The sequence below is a fragment of the Helianthus annuus genome, chromosome 2, assembly GCF_002127325.2.
Source record: "Helianthus annuus cultivar XRQ/B chromosome 2, HanXRQr2.0-SUNRISE, whole genome shotgun sequence".
Classification (NCBI taxonomy): Eukaryota; Viridiplantae; Streptophyta; class Magnoliopsida; order Asterales; family Asteraceae; genus Helianthus; species Helianthus annuus.
The window spans coordinates 173,724,453-173,739,513 of NC_035434.2; the positions used below are offsets into that span (position 1 = coordinate 173,724,453).

Here is a 15,061-nt window from a genome sequence, read left to right on the forward strand (position 1 = left end):
GTCAAAATGAGCCGTTTTATTAAAGTATAAATTTGGTTCGGGTCCAAATTGGTTCTGAACAAAATGGACTTAGGTTGAAATGATTCGTTTTAAAAAGAAAGCATCAAGATGGCTTCACTCGCTTTATGGTGGGGGCAGAGAGGGAAGAGATAGTGGCGACAATATTGGTGTCAACGATGATGACAGTGGCGGATCTAGGATTCCGACCAAGCGGTAACATTTTATAAATAAGCGGTAACGAAATCGAAAAAACGTCAAATTTTTCCAAAATTTACACTAAAAACGTCAAAAATTTTCCGACCAAGCGGTAGCGGAGGCTACCCCTTGTTCCATAATACATCCGCCCCTGGATGATGAGTAGGTAGTGGAGATAAAAAATGGTCATGATGGTGCCGACCAATTTGGACCCATTTTAAGTTAACAAGTTTGTATAAGTGTGACATGTTTTGACATTTGACAAGTTGTGCATTTTAAATAGATCTAAATTCACATGTTATATGATTTGAGTTGACCTAAATGAACTCATATAAATAAAAAAATATTTTCAAATCTTTAAAGATTGGGTCATGACAGAATAACGAATCACCTGAAACCATTGAAGCTCACGTTGCATTTGCAAAGCTGCACCTGTCACAACATTAAGTCGATGAGGTGGTGCTAACTTTGCAGCTATATGTAACGCGTTCTCATTTTCTTCACCATCAACTTGTGTTGACGCAAATACTTTGTGGCCAGACATTTGGTATACAAGATTGTACACTCGTTCTTGGCGTTGTTTGATGGCTGCGAGGAACAAATAAAAGCCACCAACATCGTACCAGATTATGCCTGGGTAGGTTATTATGCATTCTTCAATAAGCTCATGAGTCCCATATTCAACAGCTGTAGTTATTGCAGATCCTAAAATCTTCCAAGCTATGTTGTGATCAACCTTTTCTATTACGATTTTGCAAATTCGGTCTACTAGTAACCGACTCAGATTATTATTTACTTTGGTATCATGGATCTTCTTGATTGATGGAGCTGAGTATGTCAAAATTAGAGATCAATTAAGTTGATACATAACCCTAAATAGTTGTATATAATTCATGTAATTTCATAGCTTACCCATGTATCCAAGGGCACTCCAAAATCGAGTAGCAAACTGTTCAAGAGAAAATGACCAAACGATTTAAAGTTTACAAAATAAATTGCACACTCTTGATTATATAGTTTTTACAATTAAGAGTCTTAGTTTTTATTCTATTATTTCCGGTTTCTGTTGTGTAACATACATGTATATATGGCCATATGGATGGGATCATGGGAGCATTTTGTGTCTATTAGAAAATGATGTTGGGATGGTTTATCAATACTACTTATCTGAAATAGATCAACTCAATATGCAAATTTAAATACCGTCAAAACAATATCGACACGGCGGCTCCATAGTGTACCCAAAGAAAGCAAGGACTTTAAGTACACTAAATTTTGGGAAAATTACGAAATTGTTGGTTGACCAATAGGGTTTTCAATTTTGTCACTCTTCTGCGTCCTTGGAAGGACAACTGAGCTTCGGAAGAGTCCGCATGTTATGTTGATGCGTCCATGTCCCTAGAAGCTGACACGTGTCCGACACGTGTCCCACATGTTTATGGGAAGAGTCGGTGACTCTTCCGAAGCGTCGGTGGACTCTTCCGAATGAGCGTGATACATGGACTCTTCAACATGATACGCCGACTCATCCCATGCTCAGTGGTCCTTCCAGGGACGCAGGAGAGTGACAAAATTGAAAACCCTCTTGGCCAACCAACATTTTCATAATTTTCCCCGAAATTTTATAGGCTTCGAAAGGAATCTACTTTAAAGACATTGACTTATACCTTGTTATAAACCCTTAACAGGACTTTGACTCCAGTAGCTCCTTCACTCTTTTTCATAGGCATCACTTGCACCAAACAAAAAAAAAAAAGTTGAAAGCCATAACCAAAGGACCCTATCAAACTTGATCCGACTGAGCCGTTTTGAAATCGGACATCATAAAAGGAATGTAACATAAAATACATGTGTTTTGATACGCAAACCATATGTTTTCTCTCGTCTTATGTGGCGGTCCATGTAGGATGCCATGTCATTACACCTACCTATGCGGTTGTTCATGTCATCATCGCTAACTAATTTTTACAAAATATAATTGTTTTTAGAAGATTAAAATCAATAGCTGTTGTAATAATATATATTCTTAAAGAAAAGAAAAACATTTACAATTTTTTTTTTTTTTTTTTTTTTTTTTTTTTTTTTTTTTTACAAAACGGTTCCTTATATAAAAGTTTAAACCACATTCAATGTATCTTTTTTTTCAACTTAAACATTTTAACTACTGTAGATAAAGTTTTAACTTTCAAACCTTCTAAGTAGATGCGACAAAATATTAGATTTTTATATTAGTTTTTATACTGTATATTATGTTACCTTATTATAAAATATGCAAACTGTAATACAGAGACAATTCAAAACTGAGATTTACAAGAATAGATGAAATTCCCCCAAAATCCAAGCCTGTTTCCACTTGGAAAAATTTCTGGTTTTAGAGCCAATATTTGCAAAGCCGTTTTGCCGTTCCTATCATTTTCCAACACGATGTTTGGGTGCGAATCAACTATCTCTAACGCCACATCTGCGTCACCAAATCCAACCTTAGATTTCAGTTTTATAAACCAAACATGAAAGATCTTGCGCTTAATGTAAGGCTGAGCAGAAAACTGAAAAAACCAAACAAACTGAAACCAAATTAAATGTACATGAGAGACATACAAAAAAAACCAACAATTTGGTTTTATATTTTCTGAAAACGGAATTTTACAGTTCACTTTCGGTTTTGTATATTATGAAAATCGAAAAAAGCGAACCAAATAACTGAAAAACCATTTATTTTTTGATGTTTACTATTGAATTTATGAATTGTATTTCTTATTTTTGAATGTTAAGTAACCTATCTATACCTAATTAATTAACTGGTTGTGTCACATGTTACAATTCTGTGACCCCTTAGTTATAAATAACAAACTATTGATTTGATCAGAATGACTAATTACAACCAAATATGTACATGAGTTTCTTATTTCACCTATTTGTTACAAATTATTTAATATTTAATTTATTCAAGTCTGTAATACATAGAATTCAAGCCTTGTTTATAATAAAAATAATAATGATGTAGCAAAAAAATATTTAGGCCTAGATATATAGTCATTGAATAAAAAAGAGTTTTATGCCCAAATTTATTATTTCTAAACCATCCTTTTTATTTGAACAAAAAATTCTAAGCCCAAATAACAAAACTGAAAAAACCGAAACCAGATGGTGATATTTGTAGGTCCCTTTCCGGAGGATGACGAACCTAAACCTTGTTATACTAACTCACTAGCGAGTGCGGAATCCAAGCTAGCAAGCAAACCGGGATGAAGCAAGTATAAACACAACACACAAGGTTCACCGATTAACACCAATGTATTAATACGTATGAAGGTTCCAGTTACAAGCACAATGTTTACAAATCTAACTTGCAAACTCTCACTATGTGTGTGTGTGTTTCGGACAGAATGCTCTCAGCTCTATCTTTCTGTCTGTCTCTCTAAGTGTCTGTCTAAAACAACACACTGCATGGGTATATATATACCCATACACAGCAGGTCTGACCGAAGGATCCGATAGATGGTCCGAAGGATTATCTATCGAATGCATGGCTTTCGAAGGATCAGCAGGTACCTCGAAAGGTGACCTTTCGAGGTCCATCATTCGAAACATATCGAAGCATATCTTTCGAGGAGATCGAAGGATATACATCATCCTTCGATCTCTTATCCTTCGAGACAGACAGACAACAAACATATTCTAACTGTTGGCCAAGTCAATCCGGAGGATGGTTGACTTGGTCAACTTACAGACTACCAAGGACATCGTTTACATCGTGACCGAATACAGACAAAGTACAAACACAAGTGCACCAACAAACTCCCCCTTGGCTGTAGCTTTGTCTTTATCTTCTATAGTTGTAGACTCGTCTCGAACTTCGATGGTCTTTGGTCTTCGAGTTCTCAAAACTCTGATGTCCTTTCAAGTCTTCAATGTCGGAGGATCTTCAAAGTCTTCACGTCTTGAAAGCAGAGAGTGTATCAACAAACTACCCGTATCATGTAGGAAGTGTGTTGACAAACTCCCCCTTAACATAAGCTCCCCCTTGAGTTATGCTCGTGAAAAACTTGATCTTTATGAAGTGAGATCCTTGTGGTGTTGATGATGGCCAGCGGCAACTCGATCATCTTCATCTTTTGAGCGCCTTCTCGTCGTGTCTTCATTCCAAAGCTTGTCATCGACCATGTTCTCCTAGCCTTTAGAATCTGCACATGCAAGAAATCTAAACGCGTAATGAGAACAACTGCTTGGAATAGTTAGTATAACCAAATGACACACGAATGACCATGTCATAATCAAACACCGTCCGACAGTTTGAAAGTTTAATAAATTTATCAATTTTAGTTTTAACTTTCAAAACTTGCAAATTTCGGCCGTTTATGAAGATTTAGTCAGTTCGGTTTTCGTTCAGGTTTCAGGTAACGAAGACTCGAGCTCCAACATCGTACGATCGAAAATAAAGTAGAAATAAAATCTTTTTGGCTTTTATAAAGTTTATATTAAAACACACATAAAATCTTTTTGGTATTTTTGAAATTAAAAGACAACAATTTAAAATCCTTTGAGTGTTATCAAACGACATCACCGCTAATGTCGTGCTGATATGCACCAAACGACGAAACTGTTTAAAAGAAAACAATAAAAGTTAAGCAGTAAATAGATAAATATACACAAACATTCTTTTTGCGAGTTTCGAGGGTAAGAGAATCATATCAGTGTACGGTCATGCCAAAACACTCTTGTTGTTCAGTTAGTTAACATTAAGATAAGCATCCTATAACAATTATCGGTATTGTTGTCCACTTAAGCTCAACTTATCAGATGTAATCATGGCGAGGGGATACATTAAGGTATGATTTATACTTACCGACCGGTGTTCATCCACATCACGACACATTCCCGTATCAAGGTATGCACGAGAGTTCATCTTACCGGTGAGTATACCGATTATCATCTGTTTGACCGTATAAAATGTGAGGTACTCACTTATTTTGATTTGAAAACAAGCCCTATGTGATATAATCACTTATTGATGAGGAACTTGATTTTCATATGCATGAGGGCACAGGTGCAAGTCCGTGAACAGGTCAGTACTTCCGTACAGCAGAGAGACGAACTTGACACCCGGATAGATGTGATATTTTATCACTTATTTGTAGGGACATGTGATTGTTTATCACTTATTGAGGTCGAATGCAGTATGTATTATGTACACGTATGTATAGTATCATGGAAGATCTAGACTTGCGTCCCCGTTATTTTTCGGTAAAAGATACAACCATGATACCCAGATGATAAGCAGCATAAAGACCGAATATCTCAGAACCTCGGCAATCTATCCAACGAAATTTCGGTACTAAGACCATATGCCAATGAATGGTTCCCACCTGATCTTCAGTCGATTAAGATTTATATCACCCTGCACACTTTAAAATGATTGTGAGCCTACCGATACATCTTATATAGAGCTGCTTATCGTTTTTCATTTAAGGTTTAAAGAGGTTTGGATAGACCACTGATGTACTATCATTTTCTCTTTTGCTCGCCAGGAAACTCATTTTTGTTTTTCTATTGTTTTTGTGTTTTTGAAATTTTTCGATGTTTTTGGATTTTCAGATTTTTGGATTTACTCCCCCTAAAATCAATAAACTAAGATAAATTTAAAACACACAAAGATATTTACAAAAATGATTTTCCGATGTTGGTTTTACTCTTGCTTGACCTTAATGCCGTTTACCAATAATAAGAAGTCAAATCTAGATTTGTCAAAAGCTTTGGTAAATAAGTCGGCACGTTGGTCATCGGTGTGGACCTTAACAACATCGATTAGCCTTTTCTCAAAGCAATCACGTATGAAGTGATATTTGATTTCGATGTGTTTGGTCTTTGAATGCTGCACAGGATTTTTAGTGATATCTAAAGCAGCAGAATTATCAACGTAAATAGGAGTAGTTAGGAATTCAAAACCGTAGTCCCGCAATTGTTGTTGGATCCAAAGAACTTGGGAGCAACAACTTGAGGCAGCAATGTATTCAGCTTCGCATGTTGATGTAGCGACGCATGTCTGCTTCTTGCACTGCCATGTGACTAGGCGATTTCCTAAAAACTGACATCCAGCCGTTGTGGATTTGCCGTCGATTTTGCATCCACCAAAATCAGAATCACTGAATGCGACCAAGTCAAAGTTATTATCCCTAGGATACCACAGACCGGTGTCAGGGTACGCCTTCAAATAACGAAAAATCCTTTTGACAGCTGCAAGATGTGAGGCCTTCGGGTTAACTTGATATCTGGCAAGCAGGCACGTTGGATACATTATGTCTGGCCTTGATGCTGTGAGGTACATAAGAGATCCGATCATTGCGCGATAGTATGAGGGGCTAACAGGTTCACCCTTCAAGTCAGGAGTAATTCCGTGATTAGTTGGCAATGGGGTACCAATGGGCGTTGCATCGGACATCTGGAACCGGCTCAAGATGTCACCAACATATTTAGTCTGATGGATGAATATCCCAGACTCCGTTTGTTGCACTTGTAGGCCCAAGAAGAAATTCATTTCCCCCATAGCACTCATCTCGAACTTATCCTGCATGATGCGCTCGAAATTCCTACACAAAACATCATTAGTAGAACCAAAAATAATATCATCAACATATACCTGTACCAGAAGAAGATCCCCATCTTGTTCTTTGATGAAGAGAGTACAATCGATAAGACCTCTTCGAAAACCATTCTCCAGCAGATATGTAGATAAGGTTGCATACCAAGCTCGTGGCGCTTGATGAAGACCATAGAGAGCTTTGTTGAGCAACCAAACCCGATCGGGATGGACCGGATCTTCAAAACCTGGAGGCTGTTCGACATATACCTCTTCTTCAACCACACCATGTAGAAATGCACTTTTGACGTCCATCTGGTAAACCTTGAATCCTTTGAATGAGGCATAAGCCAGAAAGATCCGAATAGCTTCCAGACGTGCAACAGGTGCATACACTTCGTTGTAGTCGATCCCTTCAATCTGACGAAAACCTTGAACGACTAAACGAGCTTTGTTCCGAATAACCACTCCACGGTCATCTTTCTTGCATTTGAAGACCCATCGAGTGCCAATCTTCTTGTAATTCGCAGGTTTTTCAACAAGCTTCCAAACACCAAGCTTGTTAAATTGCTGTAATTCTTCCTGCATGGCTTCAACCCAAGCACTGTCTTTCAATGCTTCTTTCCACGACTTTGGTTCTTCTTGTGACACGTAACACGCGAAGGACCAGTCATTTTGTTGGCCAGATTCTCTTATAGCTGAATACAAACCAGCATTTCGGTTGTTTCTCAGCTGATTACGCGTCTGCACACCGCGATGGACATCTCCTATAATGTTCTGCTGGGGGTGGGTATCATGAATCCTCATTTCAGGATTATCTGGCACACGTGCATTGATACCCAAATTGGTAAGATTAAGATCAACAACCAACTCCACACCAGGAATGTGGGTAGAGGTGGATGCATTCCCTTCAGCAGTGTCTATATTCTGCGTATGAGGTGTATCACCAGAGGCACCTTGAACAGGAGCAGCTGGAGCTGAGGATCCTTCGGCTGCATCATGATATTCATCATCTTCAGAAGAATCATTATAATCAGCAGCATCTTCATAAACCTCATTTTGAACCATATTGTTGACTGACGAAGAAGCTTGAGGGTCAACAACAATAGGTCTAACCAATGGCGAGACAGCAGCGTTGTCGCTTTCCAAAAACATCCTAGCCGCTGCTGATTCTTCGTCAAAGGTTGGCAGATTGAAGGAGTCAAATAGCCCATCATAATCGAACATCCACGGATCACCCGGAGCCCTAACAGGACTCGTGTACCTTTGAACCCTAACTTCACTCCATAGCTCAATCTTTTTGGTAGCTAGATTCCAAACACGAAAATTCGGAGTAGCATATCCAAGGAAGAAACCCTCGATAGCTCTTGCGCCAAACTTTCCATCCGGCTCAATCATAGTACATGGAGCACCAAACGGTTCAAGATAAGAAAGATCCGGTTTCCTTTTCTGAAGGAGTTCGAAGCAAGTCTTGCCATGTCTCTTTACTGTAAGAACTCTGTTTAACGTGTAGCATGCAGCCGATACAGCCTCCCCCCAGAATTGAATAGGGAGTTCCGACTCTACTAACATTGTTCTTGCAGTCTCTATAATCGTCCGATTCTTCCTCTCAGCGACACCATTTTGTTGTGGAGTATAACGAGAACTGTACTCATGAAGAATGCCTTTAGAAGTACAGAACTCATCCATAACTTGATTCTTGAATTCGGTACCATTGTCGCTTCGGATCCTCTTTACTTTCAACGAATAGAGATTCTCCAACATTGTAAGAAGATCCTTGAGGATGCCAGGAGTTTGACTCTTGTGTGCCATGAAGGATACCCAAGAAAATCTAGAGTAATCATCAGTAACAACTAGACAATAGGCATCACCGAACGTTGTCTTGTGTTTCATAGGTCCAAAAAGGTCCATATGAAGACGTTCGAGAGGCATGCTGACAGTGTTGATTTTCTTCAACGGGTGAGACTTCTTTGTTTGCTTCCCCTTTTGGCACGAGACACAGATATCTTGTAGATGAAAACTTCGAACAGGCACACCATTCACAAGATTATTTTTCACCAAATGGTTCATCTTTCTCAAGTGAATGTGTCCCATTCTTCTGTGCCAAGATATAGACTCCTTTTCCGTGGCTTTTGAGACAAAGCAAGTGACTTGTGCAGATGTTGTAATCGCCTGGCTCATGTCGAGAATATAAAGATCATTAACTCTCGGAGCCGATAAGAGAATCCATTCTTGTGGAATTTTGAATCCAGGCTTCAGCACATAGCAGCCGGCATCATCAAAATGCACGGTGAATTTCTTATCGCAGATTTGCGACACACTGAGAAGATTGTGATCAATTTGCTTAACATAATTGATCTTATCAAAGCACACGATGCCGTTGGAGATACTTCCCTCTCCAGTGATAAAACCGCCTTTGTCACCCGCAAAAGCAACATACCCTCCTCTAATATTTCTCACGTCGTATAGGAGCCGTAAGTCGCCAGTCATGTGCCTGGATGCTCCACTATCAACAATCCAATGACTATTAATAGTTCCTCCTAGAACATCCTGCACATGTCATTTAAACACATCAGTTGAGAATGGGGACCCAAGCCTTAGTGGTCTTGGGTCGTCCCTGAGCATCACGAAACGTGATATCAATCTCTTGATGGTTTTCAAGAATAATTGCTCCCCCTGAATTGTCACCCGACTTAGGTAACCAAGTTCGTTTTTGTCTACCAGTTTTTGAAGATTCTGGTTTTACAGGTTGTGACACACTTGGTTCCTTTTGAACTGTTTTAACTTCATATTTTAAAGCTTTTTCAACAGTTTTTATGTTCTTACGTCGTTGTTTAGTTTCTTGTTCTTTTACAGTTCGTTTATCATGTTTAGGTGAAACTGACCGACGTTGAGGGTGAACTGTTTCAGGTGGAGCTTTCTCAACAAATTTCTTCTTTGGAGCATTTGGGCAGTTTCTGATGATGTGCCCAATTTCTCCACATTTGAAACAAGTTCTCCTTTCAACAGACTTAGGAGAACTTGATCGACTAGCAGATGTTGAACCTGTAGAACCTGAGGTACTTGCTCTCTCATCACACCCGTTTGTGTGTTGGGTGTAATTGTTATCACTGTTACGTTTCAAAATCTTGACTTGTTGTACAAAATCAGTGTTTGATTTGTTTTCAAAAGTCTCAATTTTATCTGTACCTTTTGATGCTACAAATTTAACATCTTTTGCTTTCTTCTTGTAACGAGCTCCTTTTGATTCAACCTTAGCCTTTGGTTTTGGAGCTCGTTGTTGTTGTTTACCTTTAGAAGCAGTAGGTTGTTGAGTGGTTGGAGATTTTTGATTACCAAACTGTTTTCTAATCTCAGCCTTAGGAATTGGATCACATTGTGTTACAACAATTCCCGGAAGTGTTTTTCCCAAAAACTTGTTTGTGTTGTCTTCAATGACTTTATCAATCAAAGATTGATTTACATTTTTAATTGGAAAAACTTGATCTGAGTAGATTTTATTATCTCCAACCAGTGTATACAACACATTACTGCTTTTAACAGTAGACACACATGTCTCATCAACTTTGACAGAATCAATCACTTGCTTCTTAACAGATGGAACATCAGGAGTATCAGGATCACAAAGAATGTGATTCTCTCGTGGAATAACTACTCCTTTCATTTTGTTAAGTGATTTGTTCTGTTCACCTACATCCACTTCTGACTCATCATCCGATGTCTCATAGTCCTCGATAATTGGAGGACTTTGCTTCACGGATGATTAAATTTTGCGGTTACTCAGAAGATGTATTTGGAGAATTGTCCGGTTTGAACCCTAGGCCAGCAGCAAATTCCTCAACATCAAGAGGCACACTGGGTTCATACCGAGGCATTTCTTCCTCATCAGGCATCTTGATATAATTGTTCATCAAGGGGGCGGACATTTCTTATACCCTATGCCTTTCTGATTTCCTTTCGGTTGTTGAACCTCGATGATGTAATCAAGCACAAATTGGGAGTTAGAATAACTATCCAATTTCTGTTTGATCGCATCATGCTCGCATTGGGCAATGGCTAATTGCTTTTTAGTTTCTTCCACAATGTTAATATATTCATTTATACTTACTTGCTTGTGGTAAACTACTTTGTTAACCTCGGACACATTTTTCTTTAATGTTTCTATTACAGATTTAAATTCTTTTTCATTCCGGGTTAAAGCCATGTTTGCCTCTTTGCCTTTCGACAGTTCAATAACCAAATTCTGGTTATGACTATGAAGCTTTTCTGATTCAAGCTTCATCTCAGCACATGATTTACAAATACTAGGAGCAGGAGGTTCAGAATTTACCTGACTAGAAGAGGCTGAACCGTTTGCCATAAAGGCAGTTTGAAAAGAAAAAGCTCCATCTTCAGAAAATAGCTTTTCCATTTCCTTTGATGCAGTAGCCGCCTTTCTAATCAGAATTGATTTCTGACATTTAAGCTCATCAGCTTCATTCAGTAGATCCTGAATATCATCATCTCCTTCCTCCTTCACTCCAGGCTCTGAGTGATTATCCCCAGAAACAGAGCCTTCTTCATCCGAACTTCCAGAATAACCAGAACTGCCATCACTTCCAGAAGACTCTTCTTTATGAACATGCTCGATGACCTTAGCATACAAAGCTGTTCCACTTCCCTGATCACCTTCACCAAACTGCACTGACCAGTCACATCCTTCATCAGCTTGAACAGCCAAAGCCCGATTGTGATTTGTAGTTCCAGGCTGTCCCTGGTTGTTATTAACTGCCACCATCCTCCTCTCACGGTTTTCATTCACATTCGTCGTACTCGTCTGGTTTCTGAAGGGGTTGTGATTGCCGTGTTTTGTTGGTAAAGTGCACTCACGTTTGAAGTGCCCTTTATTACCACAGTTGAAGCATGTAACGGCGTTGATATCAAACCCATACTTCGTATCTTTCTTTCCTTCCAACGAAGTTCTACCAGTACGAGCCATGAAGTCTTTGGCCCTTCTAACCGCACTTGCAAAAGCCCACTTAATATCCATCAACTCCATTTCTTCCTTGTCGATCTGTTGGTAGTCTTCATTTGTCATATTGATGTTTCCAAGCTGACCTGCTACCAAACCACAATAAGCACTGACCATGGTGTTGATAATTTCCATATGTTCCTTAGCAACTTCAATGCTAAGATGTGAAAGATTTGAGTTGTCGACTCGGATTGTGTTAGGATTTTGAGGTTGAGGATTGCTTGTATAATGAGCTTGTTGTTGTTGTTGTTGAGGTTGGACTTGTGGCTGTGTTGGAACAGGAATGTAAGACCTCGGATCGAATTGAGGTTGTGGTGGAGCAGCTGTTGACTGAGGAAATGGAAAGGAACTTGTGTTGGATACAAATGCAGTCTGCAGTTTAGGTTGCTGTTGCTGAGCTGCAGCGGATCTTGCCAAAGCATCGAAGCCTGGAAGGTACATTTCTGTATTCTGAGGAGCTGGAGCACGCTTTGCTTTCCTGATTTCTTCATCATTTTTATGTTCCAGCTTTTGAATGAACTCGTAGATGTTAACTTGATCTAGAGTTCCAGTATGCTTCAACAGCTCAATGAAAGAGCTCCACTTTGGAGGTAAGGCGTCAGCAAACCTACTCACCATGTCTTGTTGAGTAGAGACAACTCCATAAGCACACATTTCACTAATCAAATGATAGAAACGTGTGGTCATATCATTCAGAGTCTCGTTTTCCAAAAACTGAAAAGATTCAAACTCTTTCTTCAACAAATCATGCCGAGACTTTCGAGCAGCTGCATTGCCTTCTCCTCTAGCTACTAAACAATCCCACAATGCTTTCGTGGTCTTGCAGTATGAGAACTGATGGTAGATGTCTTTGTTGAGTGCTTGAGTAAGTGTGGCAAAGGCCTTTTTCTCCAATTCATAAGCCTTCTTGTCTTTTTCAAGCATATTGGCATAACCCTCAGAAGTGGACGCAGCAGTCTCCAGATTTTCATTGAATGCATTGATGAAACACGTCCAAAGATCGGTGCTTTGCCCTTGGACATACGTGTGAAAGCGGTTTTTCCATGATGGAAACTCATTCATATGATTTAGCTTTGGTGGACGATTGTTACTGCCCGTTTCGCTTTCACTGATCAAAAGGTTTTGAATGCTTTGACTTTGATTGGATACCAAAGCCCATTGACTTGGACTGATTGATGGAGAAGGTAACATACTCTTTGCCCAATCTGCAGCAGTGACTAACTCTTGATTGGATCGTGAGTCCAAACTCCAATCCCAGGGACTTGTACAGCTCATTTTGATCAAATATTAATTGAAGATCTACACAAGCACAAACTGTTAAGTGTACACAGACACAAATCGAAAGATACAAGACTTGTTCGAAGGATCAACACTTGTTCGAACGATCAACAAGGTTCGAAAGATCCCTGTTGAGTTTCGAACAATGATTTCGAAGGATTGACTTCGAAAGATTGACCACACGAAGGATCCTTATCTCTCGAAAGATGATTTCGAAAGATTCTCCTGATATTTCGAACACAGATCTCGAAAGATTCACCAACACGAAGGATCCTTATCTTTCGAAAAGATTCCCTGGTTCGAAGGATAGATCTCTGACTTCGAAGGATGGGTCGAAAGATGATTATCTATCGATCCTTCCTGATCGAAAGATGGTCTTTCGATGTCGAAAGATATCCTTCGAATCCTTCTGACACAACTGAAAAAGGTGACAGGTTGGTACGAAAGGTGATAGGTTGGTATACCAACTTTCGGCAGAAAGGATGTTCTGCCAACAACTTTTCACCAACTTTGACTTTCAAACAAAGTATACCCAAAAATGGCAAACCTTATCCAAAAGATCCGGTCACCTGAACACACCAGAAATGTGGCCGGAAAATTCAAAGTCACTTAAAAACAAGTTTTCAAGTTACCCAACCCAACCTTGAACACTCCCGAAGGTTTAGAAACCGTTTTTCAGTTTAGAAAAGCAAGAAAAACCACCAAAACGGGTGCTAAACCTAGTGTCCAAACACACCAAGAACTTGAACAAACCCGGTTTTAAACAAGGTAAAGAGCCACGGCTCTGATACCACTTGTAGGTCCCTTTCCGGAGGATGACGAACCTAAACCTTGTTATACTAACTCACTAGCGAGTGCGGAATCCAAGCTAGCAAGCAAACCGGGATGAAGCAAGTATAAACACAACACACAAGGTTCACCGATTAACACCAATGTATTAATACGTATGAAGGTTCCAGTTACAAGCACAATGTTTACAAATCTAACTTGCAAACTCTCACTATGTGTGTGTGTGTTTCGGACAGAATGCTCTCAGCTCTATCTTTCTGTCTGTCTCTCTAAGTGTCTGTCTAAAACAACACACTGCATGGGTATATATATACCCATACACAGCAGGTCTGACCGAAGGATCCGATAGATGGTCCGAAGGATTATCTATCGAATGCATGGCTTTCGAAGGATCAGCAGGTACCTCGAAAGGTGACCTTTCGAGGTCCATCATTCGAAACATATCGAAGCATATCTTTCGAGGAGATCGAAGGATATACATCATCCTTCGATCTCTTATCCTTCGAGACAGACAGACAACAAACATATTCTAACTGTTGGCCAAGTCAATCCGGAGGATGGTTGACTTGGTCAACTTACAGACTACCAAGGACATCGTTTACATCGTGACCGAATACAGACAAAGTACAGACACAAGTGCACCAACAATATTGCTTTGTATCATGAACTTGTCTTAACATATCGGACTTACCGTAGAATCCAGCCATAATTGTGAGAGTAATAAGATCTCCACCAGCAACTCCAGTGTACGGACTACTTCCTTCCTCCCCAGGAAGTGACGTATCTGGAGTCACCGTCAACAAGTATTTTAGCGTATCCTTATTCCCATGCCACGCAACCAGTTTCAACGGTGTATTACCATAAGGATTCGGAACTCGCGTCATATCAGGGTTCTGATCCACCAAAAGCTTAGCAGCAGTTGTGTTTCCAACCTTAGCAGCATAATGAAGTGGGTTGTTTCCACCATAACTCCCCACAAACAACTTATCCTTTGCACCAACCGCAACAATACGTTCCACAAGCTTCTCCACGAAACTGTGGGAGCGATTCGTCCCAACCGCGATGATTAACGGCGTCTCCCACCAGTATGTTATCTGTTTTGTCAGCAGCTCTGGATCTTGTTCGAATAGTTGACTAACGGAATCCCAATTGTCAAGCAATGCAGCTTTGTAAATCGGTAGATCACTGATTACGTAATTGTAATTAGTCAT

At 39.6% G+C, this 15,061-nt stretch overlaps 1 protein-coding gene across 1 annotated transcript; it reads right to left on the reverse strand.

Moving 5' to 3' along the window:
* Positions 1 to 2,379: 2,379 nt before the first annotated feature.
* On the reverse strand, positions 2,380 to 15,061 carry LOC110908065 (serine/threonine-protein phosphatase 6 regulatory ankyrin repeat subunit A-like). Its single transcript, XM_022152977.2, has 2 exons — positions 14,542 to 15,061; positions 2,380 to 2,656 (listed from the first exon to the last, which is right to left on the reverse strand). Exons 1-2 carry the CDS (start codon positions 15,059 to 15,061, stop codon positions 2,490 to 2,492), a joined length of 687 nt encoding a protein of 228 aa, XP_022008669.1. The 3' UTR covers positions 2,380 to 2,489.

Excerpts from the sequence above, each read along its gene's own strand:
- LOC110908065 (XM_022152977.2), bottom strand. The coding sequence starts at position 15,061 with ATGACTAATTACAATTACGTAATCAGTGATCTACCGATTTACAAAGCT. Across the intron at positions 2,657-14,541 it reads AATTATGGCTGGATTCTACG|ATGTGGCGTTAGAGATAGTT; the intron begins GTAAGTCCGATA and ends TTGGTGACGCAG.